Raw genomic sequence first — 15294 nt, forward strand, 5'->3', positions numbered from 1 at the left:
TCAGGGACAGAAACACAGCCCGACACTCAGGGACAGAGACACACACACCGACACTCGGGGACAGAAACACAGCCTGACACTCAGGGACAGAGACACACAGTCTGATACACAGGGAAAGAGACACACAGCCTGACACTCGGGGACAGAGACACACACACTGACACTCAGGGACAGAGACACAGCCTGACACTCAGGGACAGAGACACACACACCGACACTCAGGGACAGAGACACACAGCCTGACACTCAGGGACAGAGACACACACAGCCCGACACTCAGGGACAGAGACACACAGTCTGATACACAGGGACAGAGACAAACACAGCCCGACACTCAGGGAAGGAGAGACACAAGTTGAGGAGAAGTCACACAGTCCAACTACAGGTGACAAACACTCATCTTTATTATCAAGTGCTGCTGGGGTGACAGCGGTTTTATATATTAGAAAATGTGGAAAATATTAAGAAAACAAAGTACTTGTTTCATTTTATAAGGCTGCTATTTATAATATTTGTACAGTTATACATTTATATATACTACACTTCCTCCATTGTGTAAAAGAAAACAGCATTTTTAGACAAACTAAAAGTAAAAATAATATTAATAAGGACAAATAATTATAAATGGATAATTGCATATTAGTTTTAAAAAATTAATCTGTGACATTGTGCAATGACCTTTGACCTTAACACTGAGGTATGACACAAAGCTGATGAGGGAGTGTTAGTGTGAAGTTACAGATGAGCTGGACTGAGTGTCTCTACAGTATCTACAGCTCTGATGAGGGAGTGTTAGTGTGAAGTTACAGAGGAGCTGGACTGAGTGTCTACAGTATCTACAGCTCTGATGAGGGAGTGTTAGTGTGAAGTTACAGAGGAGCTGGACTGAGTGTCTACAGTATCTACAGCTCTGATGAGGGAGTGTTAGTGTGAAGTTACAGATGAGCTGGACTGAGTGTCTACAGTATCTACAGCTCTGATGAGGGAGTGTTAGTGTGAAGTTACAGATGAGCTGGACTGAGTGTCTACAGTATCTACAGCTCTGATGAGGGAGTGTTAGTGTGAAGTTACAGAGGAGCTGGACTGAGTGTCTACAGTATCTCCAGCTCTGATGAGGGAGTGTTAGTGTGAAGTTACAGATGAGCTGGACTGAGATATTTTCATATGATGTTGGTATGAGTGAAGCCTGTTGCTCTGAATGTATTTTCCTCTCTTTGGTGCACTGTGGAAACTGGAATTCAAATCCAAAATGTAGGACTTGGTGAGGAGCAGAAGAACATGTCTTCTTAGGTCTAGTCTAATTGGAAGCATTGGTCTGTGCTGGTGTACTAGTTCATATTGGCCTTTACAGGATATTGCCTCATACAGATATATACAGTATGGTGTTTTCTGATCTGCAGTTGGAATACAGATCTGTACTGGTGTGTACAGGGTACACTGGGCTGTACTGGTCTACACAGAGCTGTTTGAAGAACTGGCTCATGGTTTAGACCTTTCGCAGTCCCAGGTCTACAAACACACACCTACAGTACCTCACTCCAGATAGCCATACTGACAGTCCCACACACAGCCCCACACTGACAGTCCCACACACACACGGTTCCACACTGACGGTCACACACAGATGGTCCCACACTGACGGTCACACACTGACAGTCCCACACACACGGTCACATAGATGGTCCCACACAGACGGTCACACACACACACAGCCCCACACTGACAGTCCCACACACACGGTCACATAGATGGTCACACACACACAGTCCCACACAGATGGTTACACACAGATGGTCACACACTGACAGTCACACACTGTCGGTCCCACACACACAGTCTCATGCTTTGGTAGCTCAGCCACAGGAGGAGGCCTGCTGATGGGCAGAACAGACAATCAGCACGATTGATCAAGTGATCGGACACACTGTCAGGTGAGGAGCAGTAGGAGCCTCCAGGACAGAATGGAATGCTTGTGTCAACAGTGTCTTATTTGCCATGAGTCAGTTAGGGTGAAAGGTCAGGTGCTGGTGCTCCGTGTGTTCCTCCTTTGGCACTGTGGTGGAGGGGACCCTCCCTCTACTTGGACAGCTTGCTGATGACGCGGATCAGAGCACCGTTCTCGTCCTTCAGACGCAGGTTATCCGACTTCAGATCTCCCAGCACCTGGGGCAAGAGACACATACTGGTCAACACATACTGATCTGACGCCTGTCCACTACAGCACTGACCCAGAGACAGATCAATACACACTGACCCCACCCCCGTCCACTACAGCACTGACCCAGTCCCTGTCCTCTATACCACTATATTACTATAGAATAATAATACAGTGTGTGATCTCCTGTCCCAGCCTGAGGAACAGACAGTGAGCCTATCTCTCAATAATAATAATACAGTGTGTGATCTCCTGTCACAGCCTGAGGAACAGTGAGTCTGTCTCTCAATAATAATAATACAGTGTGTGATCTCCTGTCACAGCCTGAGGAACAGTGAGCCTGTCTCTCAATAATAATAATACAGTGTGTGATCTCCTGTCACAGCCTGAGGAACAGTGAGTCTGTCTCTCAATAATAATAATACAGTGTGTGATCTCCTGTCACAGCCTGAGGAACAGTGAGCCTGTCTCTCAATAATAATAATACAGTGTGTGATCTCCTGTCCCAGCCTGAGGAACAGACAGTGAGCCTGTCTCTCAATAATAATAATACAGTGTGTGATCTCCTGTCCCTGCCTAAGGAACAGACAGTGAGCCTGTCTCTCAATAATAATAATACAGTGTGTGATCTCCTGTCCCAGCCTGAGGAACAGACAGTGAGCCTGTCTCTCAGTAATAATACAGTGTGTGATCTCCTGTTCCAGCCTGAGGAACAGACAGTGAGCCTGCCTCTCTATAATAATACAGTGCGTGATCTCCTGTCCCAGCCTGAGGAATAGTGAGCCTGACTCTCAATGCTTTTTTTATTGTAAATGCCTGTAAAAGTGTAATTATTGTTCTTGCTTTGGTGACAGTGATGGCAGTAAAGGTGTTTGAATGTGATCTGGATCTGACCTTCAGTTCCTCCTCCAGCTCTGAGATCCGCTTCTCCAGCATCCGTCGCTCCTGCAGAGACACAGATGATTCAGGCCCCGACAGCCAATCACAGCACAAACACAGCCAATCACAGCACAAACACAATCACAGCACAAACACAGCCAATCACAGCACAAACACAATCACAGCACAAACACAATCACAGCACAAACACAGCCAATCACAGCACAAACACAGAGGGCTGTGAGTGGAACCAACCTGAGAACCAATTAGAAAACAGAGCTGATGTTGGAGACAACCTGCCAATCACAGCAAAGAAGTGTGGACTGGGATGGGATGGCCAGGACACCGGGGTAACACCCCTACTCTTCTTGAGAGACGCCCTGTGAATTTTAATGACCACAGAGAGTCAGGACCTGGGTTTCACGTCTCATCCGAAGGACGGCGCCTGTTTACAGTATAGTGTCCCCGTCACTATACTGGGGCACTAGGACCCAGACAGACCGCAGGGTGAGCACCCCCTACTGGCCCCACTAACACCTCTTCCAGCAGCAGCCTCAGCTTTCCCAGGAGTCTCCCATCCAGGTACTGACCAGGCTCACACCTGCTGGGCTTCACGGGGATGCCAGCTGTGGATTGCTGTGATTGGTGGAAAGGCAAAATCCTGCTCTAGCCCCCAGGTCTCTTTGCTGTGATTGGTGGAATGGCTTGACACCGCCCTAACACACGTGTCTTTGCTGTGATTGGTGGAAAGGCTTGACCCCGCCCTAACACACGTGTCTTTGCTGTGATTGGTGGAAAAGCTTGACCCGCCCCAGCCCCCAGGTCTTTGCTGTGATTGGTGGTAACGCTTGACCTGACATGACATGTGGACTGGAGTATCTCCTATTTCCTGTCTCCTCTCCCTCACCTTTCTCTCCAGCTCCAGGAGAGCAGTGCAGTCCGCGAAGCGCTCCTGTCTCTGTGGAGAGAGGGGTGGTGTACGTTAGCATGGGCGTCACAGGGCAGAGTTACTATGGCAATGCTACTACAGCTCGGACAGGGGACGCCGGGACCTGAGTGGCCTTGTCCAGGTCCAGGCGGGTCTGGCTGATGAGTCGCTGGGTGTCCTGGAGCTGGGCCTGCAGCTGGGAGTTCTCCTGGGACAGCTTCTCGAACAGCTGCGCACACAGACACGGCGCCATGAGACTCTGCTCCGCCCTCCCTCTCACACACACGCCCACCCAAAGCACAGCGACACATTCACACTCAGACCTGCGTCCCAGTCCAAGCCAAGAGGCACGCGGACAGACGCGCTGAGAAGGAAAGGAAAGCGTAGGGAGTGGCGGAGAAAGGGAAGGCCCTAATTCACATCACAGCATCCTCCCCCCACCAGCCGGCCCTCTGGGAACTGTAGTCCCGCGACGCTCCTCCCACCTTCCTGTAGTCCTTGGTGTCGGAGGCGGGGTCTGCGCAGAGGGCAGGGCCACGGCTACAGCAGTCATTGGCGGAGGAGCCGAGCCTGAGAGACAGAGCGGCAGGAGGGACGTCATGTGGAGGTTTCTGCTCTTATCTGTCCAGTTGGGGGTACTGCTGAGCCCAGAGAGCAGAGCCTCAGCCAGCCTCAGCAGGGCCAGACGCAGGTCAGCACTGCTCACACAGCACCAAGCCGAGCAACACATTACAGAACCCACTCAACACTCCTACTGGGAGCAGCGGGACAGTGAAACTAATCCCAAAATACACTGCATGACACCCCCTCTGTACCCCTGGGGTACCCCTGGGGTTCATCCTGTCACAGCCTGAGGGACACACAATGAGGATCGGCACACAGATACCCCTGGGGTTCACCCTGTCACAGCCTGAGAGACACACAGGTACCCCTGGGGTTCACCCTGTCACAGCCTGACATGCAGGAAGGACCTACAGAAAGAAAACTGTTACTCACCGTCTGTTGAATCTGTCAGCCTGCAGAGAGAAAGGAGGGGAGCAGATCAGTGTTTGCACACAGCACAGGGCCGAGACTGAGAGAGGGACACAGGGTGGACACAGAGTCACACTGCACACAGCACAGGGCTGAGACTGAGAGAGGGACACAGGGTGGACACAGAGTCACACTGCCCACAGCACAGGGCCGAGACTGAGAGAGGGACACAGGGTGGACACAGAGTCACACTGCCCACAGCACAGGGCCGAGACTGAGAGAGGGACACAGAGTCACACTGCCCACAGCACAGGGCCGAGACTGAGAGAGGGACACAGGGTGGACACAGAGTCACACTGCACACAGCACAGGGCTGAGACTGAGAGAGGGACACAGAGTCACACTGCCCACAGCACAGGGCTGAGACTGAGAGAGGGACACAGGGTGGACACAGAGTCACACTGCCCACAGCACAGGGCTGAGACTGAGAGAGGGACACAGAGTCACACTGCCCACAGCACAGGGCTGAGACTAAGAGAGGGACACAGGGTGGACACAGAGTCACACTGCACACAGCACAGGGCCAAGACTGAGAGAGGGACACAGGGTGGACACAGAGTTACACTGACCACAGCACAGGGCTGAGACTGAGAGAGGGACACAGAGTCACACTGCCCACAGCACAGGGCTGAGACTAAGAAAGGGACACAGGGTGGACACAGGGACATACTGCCCACAGCACAGGGCCGAGACTGAGAGAGGGACACAGGGTGGACACAGACAGAGACAGACAGACATACTGACCAGTATTTCAGGGTCCTGCACGCTGCCCCCCACTTCCTCCTCCCCACCGGGTTCATTGTCACAGAGGTCACTCTAAAAACACAAGGAGGTATTAGTGACACAGAAAATCTCCTCTCTCAGCGCCCCTCCTCCCCACCCCTCTCTCCGCGCCCCCCACTCACTCACCTCTCCGATGTGGAGCCCCAGGGCTACTCTCCTCCTTGCCCGAGCTCTTCGCCTCTCTGCCACCCCCATCCGCTCCTCACTCTCACTGGCGCCGCCCTGCTGGCCGTCTGGGGAACATGCAGCAGAGAAGAGCCAGTCGCAGAGAAGAGTAGAAGAGGGACAGTGGCACATAGACAGAGGACAAGACTATGTCCTACCTCTCCCCTCTGAGACCAGTGAGGCTGGGGCCCGGGTGGGTCGGCCTGCTCCGCTCGGGCTGGTCAGGCCCAGGAGGTCCGACTTCTGCAGCGTGGCGATCCGGGACCTCCAGCTGACCTCCTGGACAAAAAGACACCATCAGCAGGCTTAGTGACCTCTGCTGTCAGGTCTCTCCCTGCACCCTGCCAGACTCCTGCCCTTCACACACCTCCTCTCCTCGCCTCTGCCTGCCCTCTCTCTCCTTCTCCTCCTCGTCCTCTTTCTTCTTCTCGCGTTCTTTCTGCTCCGTCTTCGCCGTCTTCTCTGCCTCCTGCAGGTCAGTCAGTGTCACACCCTGAAACACACCAAGCATATGCAGTCATATACCTGAGCTCACCCGTACTCCTGTCTGAGCTCACCCGTACTCCTGTCTGAGCTCACCCGAACACCTGAGCTCACCTGAACACCTGTCTGAGCTCACCCGTACTCCTGTCTGAGCTCACCTGAACACCTGTCTGAGCTCACCCGTACTCCTGTCTGAGCTCACCTGAACACCTGTCTGAGCTCACCCGTACTCCTGTCTGAGCTCACCCGTACTCCTGTCTGAGCTCACCCGTACACCTGTCTGAGCTCACCCGTACTCCTGTCTGAGCTCACCCGAACACCTGTCTGAGCTCACCCGTACTCCTGTCTGAGCTCACCTGTACTCCTGTCTGAGCTCACCCGTACTCCTGTCTGAGCTCACCAGTACACCTGTCTGAGCTCACCCGTACTCCTGTCTGAGCTCACCCGAACACCTGTCTGAGCTCACCCGTACTCCTGTCTGAGCTCACCTGTACTCCTGTCTGAGCTCACCCGAACACCTGTCTGAGCTCACCAGTACACCTGTCTGAGCTCACCTGTACTCCTGTCTGAGCTCACCAGTACACCTGTCTGAGCTCACCAGTACACCTGTCTGAGCTCACCCGTACTCCTGTCTGAGCTCACCTGTACTCCTGTCTGAGCTCACCCGAACACCTGTCTGAGCTCACCCGAACACCTGTCTGAGCTCACCAGTACACCTGTCTGAGCTCACCCGTACTCTTGTCTGAGCTTGTACCTGGGTTCACCTGTCTGCCTGTCCCCAGCCCCAGTGCTGAACTGCTGTGTGCGATTCAACGGGCTCTGGGCCGGTCGGGTTGCGGTACCTGAGTGGAGCGGCGGGTCCGCCGAGCGTCTCTGGACTTGGCCCTTCTCTGAGCCTCAGCCTCCTCGTCCCGCACTGGCGTCAGGTAGGACCTGCACAGCACCAACAGAACCGAGCTCAGAGCGGAGCACAGGGGAGCCGTGGAGGGCACACCACGAGGTCACTTCCTGCCCACCTCACCTGCGCCTCTCTTTGGCCTCGCCCTGGCCTGCTGTCGTGGTGCTTGTGGTTGAGGTTGTTATCACGGAAACAGGCTCCTTCCTGTCTGCCTGTTCAGGGACCAGTCTAGAGGAGTGGAGGAACATGGGAAACACTGGTTAGAAAGCGCCCTCAATTTTACAGCTACCAAGTGACGAGTGGAGTTAGCAACATCACATGCAGTAGCCCAATACAGCATACGGAGCAATGGAAGGGGAGAGGCTGGATCGCATAGCGCCCTCTGGCTGCTGGAAGACCTAACACAACACCCTGGGAGATCTGGGAATATGTTGGCTATAGTCCAGTACCTCTGTGCCAAGAGGCTGTTCGGGCGGTTGAGGGCGGAAGAGGGGGTTGCCGTGGTCACGGAGGTTGCCGTGGAGATGTCTGGTCTGCGCCCAAAGGAGGAGCTGAGGGAAGAGCAGAAGATCAGCACAGCCCAGCCACACCCTGATCTGCCACAGGTGCACAGCACAGGTGCACGCCCACAGGTGAACCAATCCTGTCTGCTGCAGAAAAGCTGGAATCAGCAGGTTATGACTTTCCAGTCCAATCTAGCTCCACAATGATCCAGCCCAGTTAAGCCCTGAGCAAGCCTCTTGTCAAACTAAGCTCAGCCCCAACCCAGCTCAGACCAGACCAGTTTAGGACAGCTCAGCCCCAGTCCAGTCCAGAGTAGGTCCACTCAATCCATCACAGAGCCCACTTCAGGTCAGACCCAACCAGTTGAGCCCAGTTCATCCCCCAGTCCAGTCCTGACTAGGTCTACTGAGTCCAGCATAGAACCCAGTTCAGCTCAGAGCCGACCAGTCGAGGCCAGCCCACCTTCGTCATGCCCCATGGACTGACCTGCGTGGCACGGCGGGGGAGGAGTCGCTCCCGGATTGGCTGAGGAGGCGTCGCGTGTACGAGGAGCTCCGGGCCAGCGAACCGCTGAAGGAGGGAGAGAAGGGACACACCCCCGATCAGAAACACGCCAGGGACAAAACCACAGCGCAGCGGCGCCCCCTGTCCGGTTTACCTGCTCGAGGTGTCCTGGCTGCTGTCCGAGACACTGAAGAGACGGCGGGCAGGCGTGGGGGGAACACGAGCCAGCCTGGGCTCCTGCAGAGGCAAAAACACCTGTTTCCGAAGAGCCCAGAGCAATCGCACGCAAGTGTCAGACAGGTGTGTTACCTGTGTCGGTGTATTTGTGTATACAGTATGGACAGGTGTGTGTGTCAGACAGGTGTGTTACCTGTGTCAGTGTATTTATGTATACAGTATGTACAGGTGTGTGTCAGACAGGTGTGTTTCCTATGTCAGTGTATTTGTGTATACAGTATGTACAGGTGTGTGTCAGACAGGTGTGTTACCTGTGTCAGTGTATTTATGTATACAGTATGGACAGGTGTGTGTGTCAGACAGGTAGGTTTCCTATGTCAGTGTATTTATGTATATAGTATGTACAGGTGTGTGTGTCAGACAGGTGTGTTTCCTGTGTCAGTGTATTTGTGTATACAGTATAAACAGGTGTGTGTCAGACAGGTGTGTTTCCTGTGTCAGTGTATTTGTGTATACAGTATGGACAGGTGTGTGTCAGACAGGTGTGTTTCCTGTGTCAGTGTATTTATGTATACAGTATATACAGGTGTGTGTCAGACAGGTGTGTTTCCTGTGTCAGTGTATTTGTGTATACAGTATGTACAGGTGTGTGTCAGACAGGTGTGTTTCCTGTGTCAGTGTATTTATGTATATAGTATGTACAGGTGTGTGTGTGTCAGACAGGTGTGTTTCCTGTGTCAGTGTATTTATGTATACAGTATGAACAGGTGTGTGTATTTATGTATACAGTATATACAGGTGTGTGTGTCAGACAGGTGTGCTGCCGTACCCTGCTGTCGGAGTCTGTGCTGCTGAGCCGAGGGCTGGAGGCAGAGCGCGTCACCCTGTGGGAGGAATCCAGGGTCGTGCTCAGCTCTCGGTTACCCCCTGCAAGCCCTGCTACCCCAAGAGCACCCGAGCTGCCTGTCTTGTGTAAGGTCCTCCAGCCGCCTGGGGGCACTGTGTGGTCTTGCCTGTCCCCTTCCGCTGCTCTGGATGCTATAGGAGGCTTCCCGGGGGGGTCAGTCACCTTGGGGGCGGAGGGGACCTGTACATCAGGGAGTTTTAATAGTCTGAGACAAGCTGAGAGACGGGAGAGACACACAGGACTGGGAGAGGAGCTGCATTGCGTGAAAACCTTACAGACAAGCGTAGAGAGAATGAGGTGAGGTAAATTCGAAATCATTTAACCAATCAGGGACCAATTACACTAGCTCCGCCCCCAGCCAGAGTGAGTTCACCACTCACCTTCCTGCCAGGACTGCTTGTTGCCGTGGAGACACCAGGGAGGGCGGGGCTGTGGAGCTTGTTGTTGAGGTTGTTGATGATCTCACGGGTCTTGGCTTTTTCTGGAGAAAAAGGAAAATGATTCACCTGAGGTTTTGGGTCTCTTTTATCGTGAGCGTATTAGTAGTTAGGACAGCGACAGACACACACTGTGACAGGCAGACACAGCGACAGACACACTGTGACACACACAGTGACAGACAGACACGCACAGTGACAGACACAGTGACAGACAGACACACAATGACAGATACTGTGACAGACACACACACAGTGACAGATACAGTGACAGACAGACACACACAGTGACAGACACACACAGGGACAGATACAGTGACAGACACACACAGTGACAGACAGACACACAGGGACAGATACAGTGACAGACACACACAGTGACAGATACAGTGACAGACAGACACACACAGTGACAGACACACACAGGGACAGATACAGTGACAGACACACACAGTGACAGATACAGTGACAGACAGACACACACAGTGACAGACACACACAGTGACAGATACAGTGACAGACACACACAGTGACAGACAGACACACACAGTGACAGATACAGTGACAGACACACAGACACAGTGACAGACACACACACAGGGACAGACACACACACAGGGACAGATACAGTGACAGACACACACAGTGACAGACAGACACACACAGGGACAGATACAGTGACAGACACACAGTGACAGACACACACACAGGGACAGACAGACAAGACACAGTGACAGACACACACACAGGGACAGACAGACACACACACAGAGACAGACACACACACACACACAGAGACAGACAGACAGACACACACACACAGAGACAGACACACACACAGAGACAGACAGACAGACACACAGACACAGTGACAGACACACACACAGGGACAGACACACACACAGAGACAGACAGACACACACACACACACACACACACACACACACACACACACACAGAGACAGACAGACAGACACAGTGACAGACACACACATAGGGACAGACAGACACACACACAGACACACACACACACACACACACACACACACACACACAGAGACAGACAGACAGACACACAGACACAGTGACAGACACACACATAGGGACAGACAGACACACACACAGAGACAGACAGACACACACACACACACACACACACACACACACACACACACACAGAGACAGACAGACAGACACACAGACACACAGACACAGTGACAGACACACACATAGGGACAGACAGACACACACACAGAGACAGACAGACACACACACAGGCAGGCAGGTGAGAGAGTCACCTGAATCGGCGTCGCTCTCAGACTCGCTCTCCTGCTCGGAGCTGGAGCTGCTGGAGGCCCCAGCAGGACCCCCCTCCTCCTCCTCGTCCTCAGGGGGCGGGGGCTGCCATGTGGGGGGGGCGTGGCGCTCTCGCTCATGCAGGGAGATCTTCTCCTTGCTGCTCATACGAGAGATGGAGCTCCTTGGGGTGGGCCGGCAGTGTGCAGGAGCCAATCGGTGAGGGCGACACAGAGACACAGCCAATCAGACACCAGCAGACAAGGCGATCACTGGACAGACACCCTGGGGGACAGGCATCTCTCCGTCACACGCCACACACACACACATCAGACACCGGTCACACGCCACCACACACACATCAGACACCAGTCACACGCCACACACACACACATCAGACACCGGTCACACGCCACCACACACACATCAGACACCAGTCACACGCCACACATACACACATCAGACACCGGTCACACGCCACACACACACACACACACACACACACACACACACACACACATCAGACACCAGTCACACGCCACACACAAATACACATCAGACACCGGTCACACGCCACACACACACACATCAGACACCCTGGAGGGCAGGCATCTCTCCGTCACACACCACACACACACACATCAGACACCGGTCACACGCCACCACACACACATCAGACACCAGTCACACGCCACACACACACACATCAGACACCGGTCACACACACACACACACACACACACACACACACACACACACACACACACACACACACACATCAGACACCAGTCACACGCCACACACAAATACACATCAGACACCGGTCACACGTCACACACACACACATCAGACACCCTGGAGGGCAGGCATCTCTCCGTCACACACCACACACACACACATCAGACACCGGTCACACGCCACCACACACACATCAGACACCAGTCACACGCCACACACACACACACACACACACACACACACACACACACACACACACACACACATCAGACACCAGTCACACGCCACACACAAATACACATCAGACACCGGTCACACGCCACACACACACACATCAGACACCCTGGAGGGCAGGCATCTCTCCGTCACACACCACACACACACACATCAGACACCGGTCACACGCCACACACACACACATCAGACACCGGTCACACGCCACACACACACATCAGACACCGGTCACACGCCACACACACACACATCAGACACCAGTCACACGCCACACACACACATCAGACACCGGTCACACGCCACACACACACATCAGACACCGGTCACACGCCACACACACATCAGACACCAGTCACACGCCACACACACACACATCAGACACCGGTCACATGCCACACACACACACATCAGACACCCTGGAGGGCAGGCATCTCTCCGTCACACGTCACACACACACACATCAGACACCGGGCACACGCCACACACACACACATCAGACACCGGTCACACGCCACACACACACACATCAGACACCGGGCACACGCCACACACACACACATCAGACACCGGGCACACGCCACACACACACACATCAGACACCGGTCACACGCCACACACACACATCAGACACCGGTCACACGCCACACACACACACATCAGACACCAGTCACACGCCACACACACACACATCAGACACCAGTCACACACCACACACACACATCAGACACCGGTCACACGCCACACACACATCAGACACCGGTCACACGCCACACACACACACATCAGACACCGGTCACACGCCACACACACACACCAGACACCGGGCACATGCCACACACACACACCAGACACTGGGCACACGCCACACACACACACATCAGACACCGGTCACACACCACACACACACACATCAGACACCGGTCACACACCACACACACACATCAGACACCAGTCACACGCCACACACACACATCAGACACCGGTCACACGCCACACACACATCAGACACCGGTCACACGCCACACACACACACATCAGACACCGGTCACACGCCACACACACACACCAGACACCGGGCACATGCCACACACACACACCAGACACTGGGCACACGCCACACACACACACCAGACACTGGGCACACGCCACACACACACACATCAGATACCAGGCACAGGCCACACACACACACATCAGATACCAGGCACAGGCCACACACACACACACATCAGACACCGGGCACACGCCACACACACACACCAGACACTGGGCACATGCCACACACACACACCAGATACTGGGCACACGCCACACACACACCAGACACTGGGCACACGCCACACACACACATCAGACATCAGTCACACACCACACACACACACATCAGACACACACATCGGGCACAGGTGAAACACATCAGAGGGGAGTGGACAGAGCTGGAGAGACACAAGGCTGACCTGCGTGTGCGAGCTGGGGCGCTCTGGAAGGGGGTGCTGGTCTCGATGAGGGGGGACAGAGGTGCCTTCTGTCTCTCCGACCGCAGCTGAGGGGCAGAGACACAGATGAGAGAGTATTCAGAGTGAAGATCCTGGCTGTCTGAAACAGGCAGCAGGCAAGCAGACTCACAGCGCTCTGTTTCTTCTGCAGCTCCTCCAGCAGATCCTCCAGATCCTCATCAGCCACATCAAAGGGCGACTGAGCCTGAGGGACAGACACAGGCATTACAGACACACATTAACACAGACAGACACAGGAGTTACAGACACACATTAACACAGACAGACACAGGCATTACAGACACACATTAACACAGACAGACACAGGAGTTACAGACACACATTAACACAGACAGACACAGGAGTTACAGACACACATTAACACAGACAGACACAGGCATTACAGACACACATTAACACAGACAGACACAGGAGTTACAGACACACATTAACACAGACAGACACAGGAGTTACAGACACACATTAACACAGACAGACACAGGCATTACAGACACACATTAACACAGACAGACACAGGCATTACAGACACACATTAACACAGACAGACACAGGAGTTACAGACACACATTAACACAGGCAGACACAGGCATTACAGACACACATTAACACAGACAGACACAGGCATTACAGACACACATTAACACAGACAGACACAGGCGTTACAGACACACATTAACAGACAGACACAGGAGTTACAGACACACATTAACACAGACAGACACAGGAGTTACAGACACACATTAACACAGACACAGGCATTACAGACACACATTAACAGACAGACACAGGAGTTACAGACACACATTAACACAGACAGACACAGGAGTTACAGACACACATTAACACAGACAGACACAGGAGATACAGACACACATTAACACAGACAGACACAGGAGTTACAGACACACATTAACACAGACAGACAGACAGGCATTACAGACACACATTAACACAGACAGACACAGGAGTTACAGACACACATTAACACAGGCAGACACAGGCATTACAGACACACATTAACAGACAGACACAGGAGTTACAAACACACATTAACACAGACAGACACAGGCGTTACAGACACACATTAACACAGACAGACACAGGAGTTACAGACACACATTAACACAGACAGACACAGGCATTACAGACACACATTAACACAGGCAGACACAGGCATTACAGACACACATTAACACAGACAGACACAGGCATTACAGACACACATTAACAGACAGACACAGGAGTTACAAACACACATTAACACAGACAGACACAGGCATTACAGACACACATTAACAGACAGACACAGGAGTTACAGACACACATTAACACAGACACAGGCATTACAGACACACATTAACAGACAGACACAGGCGTTACAGACACACATTAACAGACAGACACAGGAGTTACAGACACACATTAACACAGACAGACACAGGCATTACAGACACACATTAACACAGACACACAGGAGTTACAGACACACATTAACACAGACAGACACAGGAGTTACAGACACACATTAACACAGACAGACACAGGAGTTACAGACACACATTAACAGACAGACACAGGAGTTACAGACACACATTAACACAGACAGACACAGGAGTTACAGACACACATTAACAGACAGACACAGGCATTACAGACA

The 15294-nt window shown here is 52.9% G+C and overlaps 1 protein-coding gene across 2 annotated transcripts in view; it reads right to left on the reverse strand.

Annotated features, from left to right (window-relative positions):
* Nucleotides 1-386: 386 nt before the first annotated feature.
* LOC148819720 (protein phosphatase 1 regulatory subunit 12A) overlaps nt 387-15294 on the reverse strand; it is a 39863-nt gene continuing 24955 nt past the window's right edge. The window contains exons 6-25 of one of the 2 annotated variants that reach the window (XM_088934892.1): nt 13747-13821; nt 13578-13663; nt 11151-11332; nt 9796-9896; nt 9338-9595; nt 8486-8568; nt 8314-8397; nt 7773-7874; nt 7447-7551; nt 7268-7358; nt 6310-6435; nt 6101-6221; nt 5904-6010; nt 5739-5810; nt 4959-4978; nt 4448-4532; nt 4087-4191; nt 3942-3992; nt 3050-3100; nt 387-2163 (exon numbers count right to left, since the gene is read on the reverse strand). In XM_088934892.1, the coding sequence (XP_088791018.1) occupies nt 2077-2163; nt 3050-3100; nt 3942-3992; nt 4087-4191; nt 4448-4532; nt 4959-4978; nt 5739-5810; nt 5904-6010; nt 6101-6221; nt 6310-6435; nt 7268-7358; nt 7447-7551; nt 7773-7874; nt 8314-8397; nt 8486-8568; nt 9338-9595; nt 9796-9896; nt 11151-11332; nt 13578-13663; nt 13747-13821 (1992 nt within the window). In that variant the 3' untranslated portion in view covers nt 387-2076. Of the gene's footprint in view, nt 2164-3049; nt 3101-3941; nt 3993-4086; nt 4192-4403; nt 4533-4958; nt 4979-5738; nt 5811-5903; nt 6011-6100; nt 6222-6309; nt 6436-7267; nt 7359-7446; nt 7552-7772; nt 7875-8313; nt 8398-8485; nt 8569-9337; nt 9596-9795; nt 9897-11150; nt 11333-13577; nt 13664-13746; nt 13822-15294 lie in introns of both variants that reach the window. The other variant, XM_088934893.1, reaches the window with a different exon arrangement.

The sequence above is a fragment of the Atractosteus spatula genome, chromosome 16, assembly GCF_055471065.1.
Source record: "Atractosteus spatula isolate fAtrSpa1 chromosome 16, fAtrSpa1.hap1, whole genome shotgun sequence".
Classification (NCBI taxonomy): Eukaryota; Metazoa; Chordata; class Actinopteri; order Semionotiformes; family Lepisosteidae; genus Atractosteus; species Atractosteus spatula.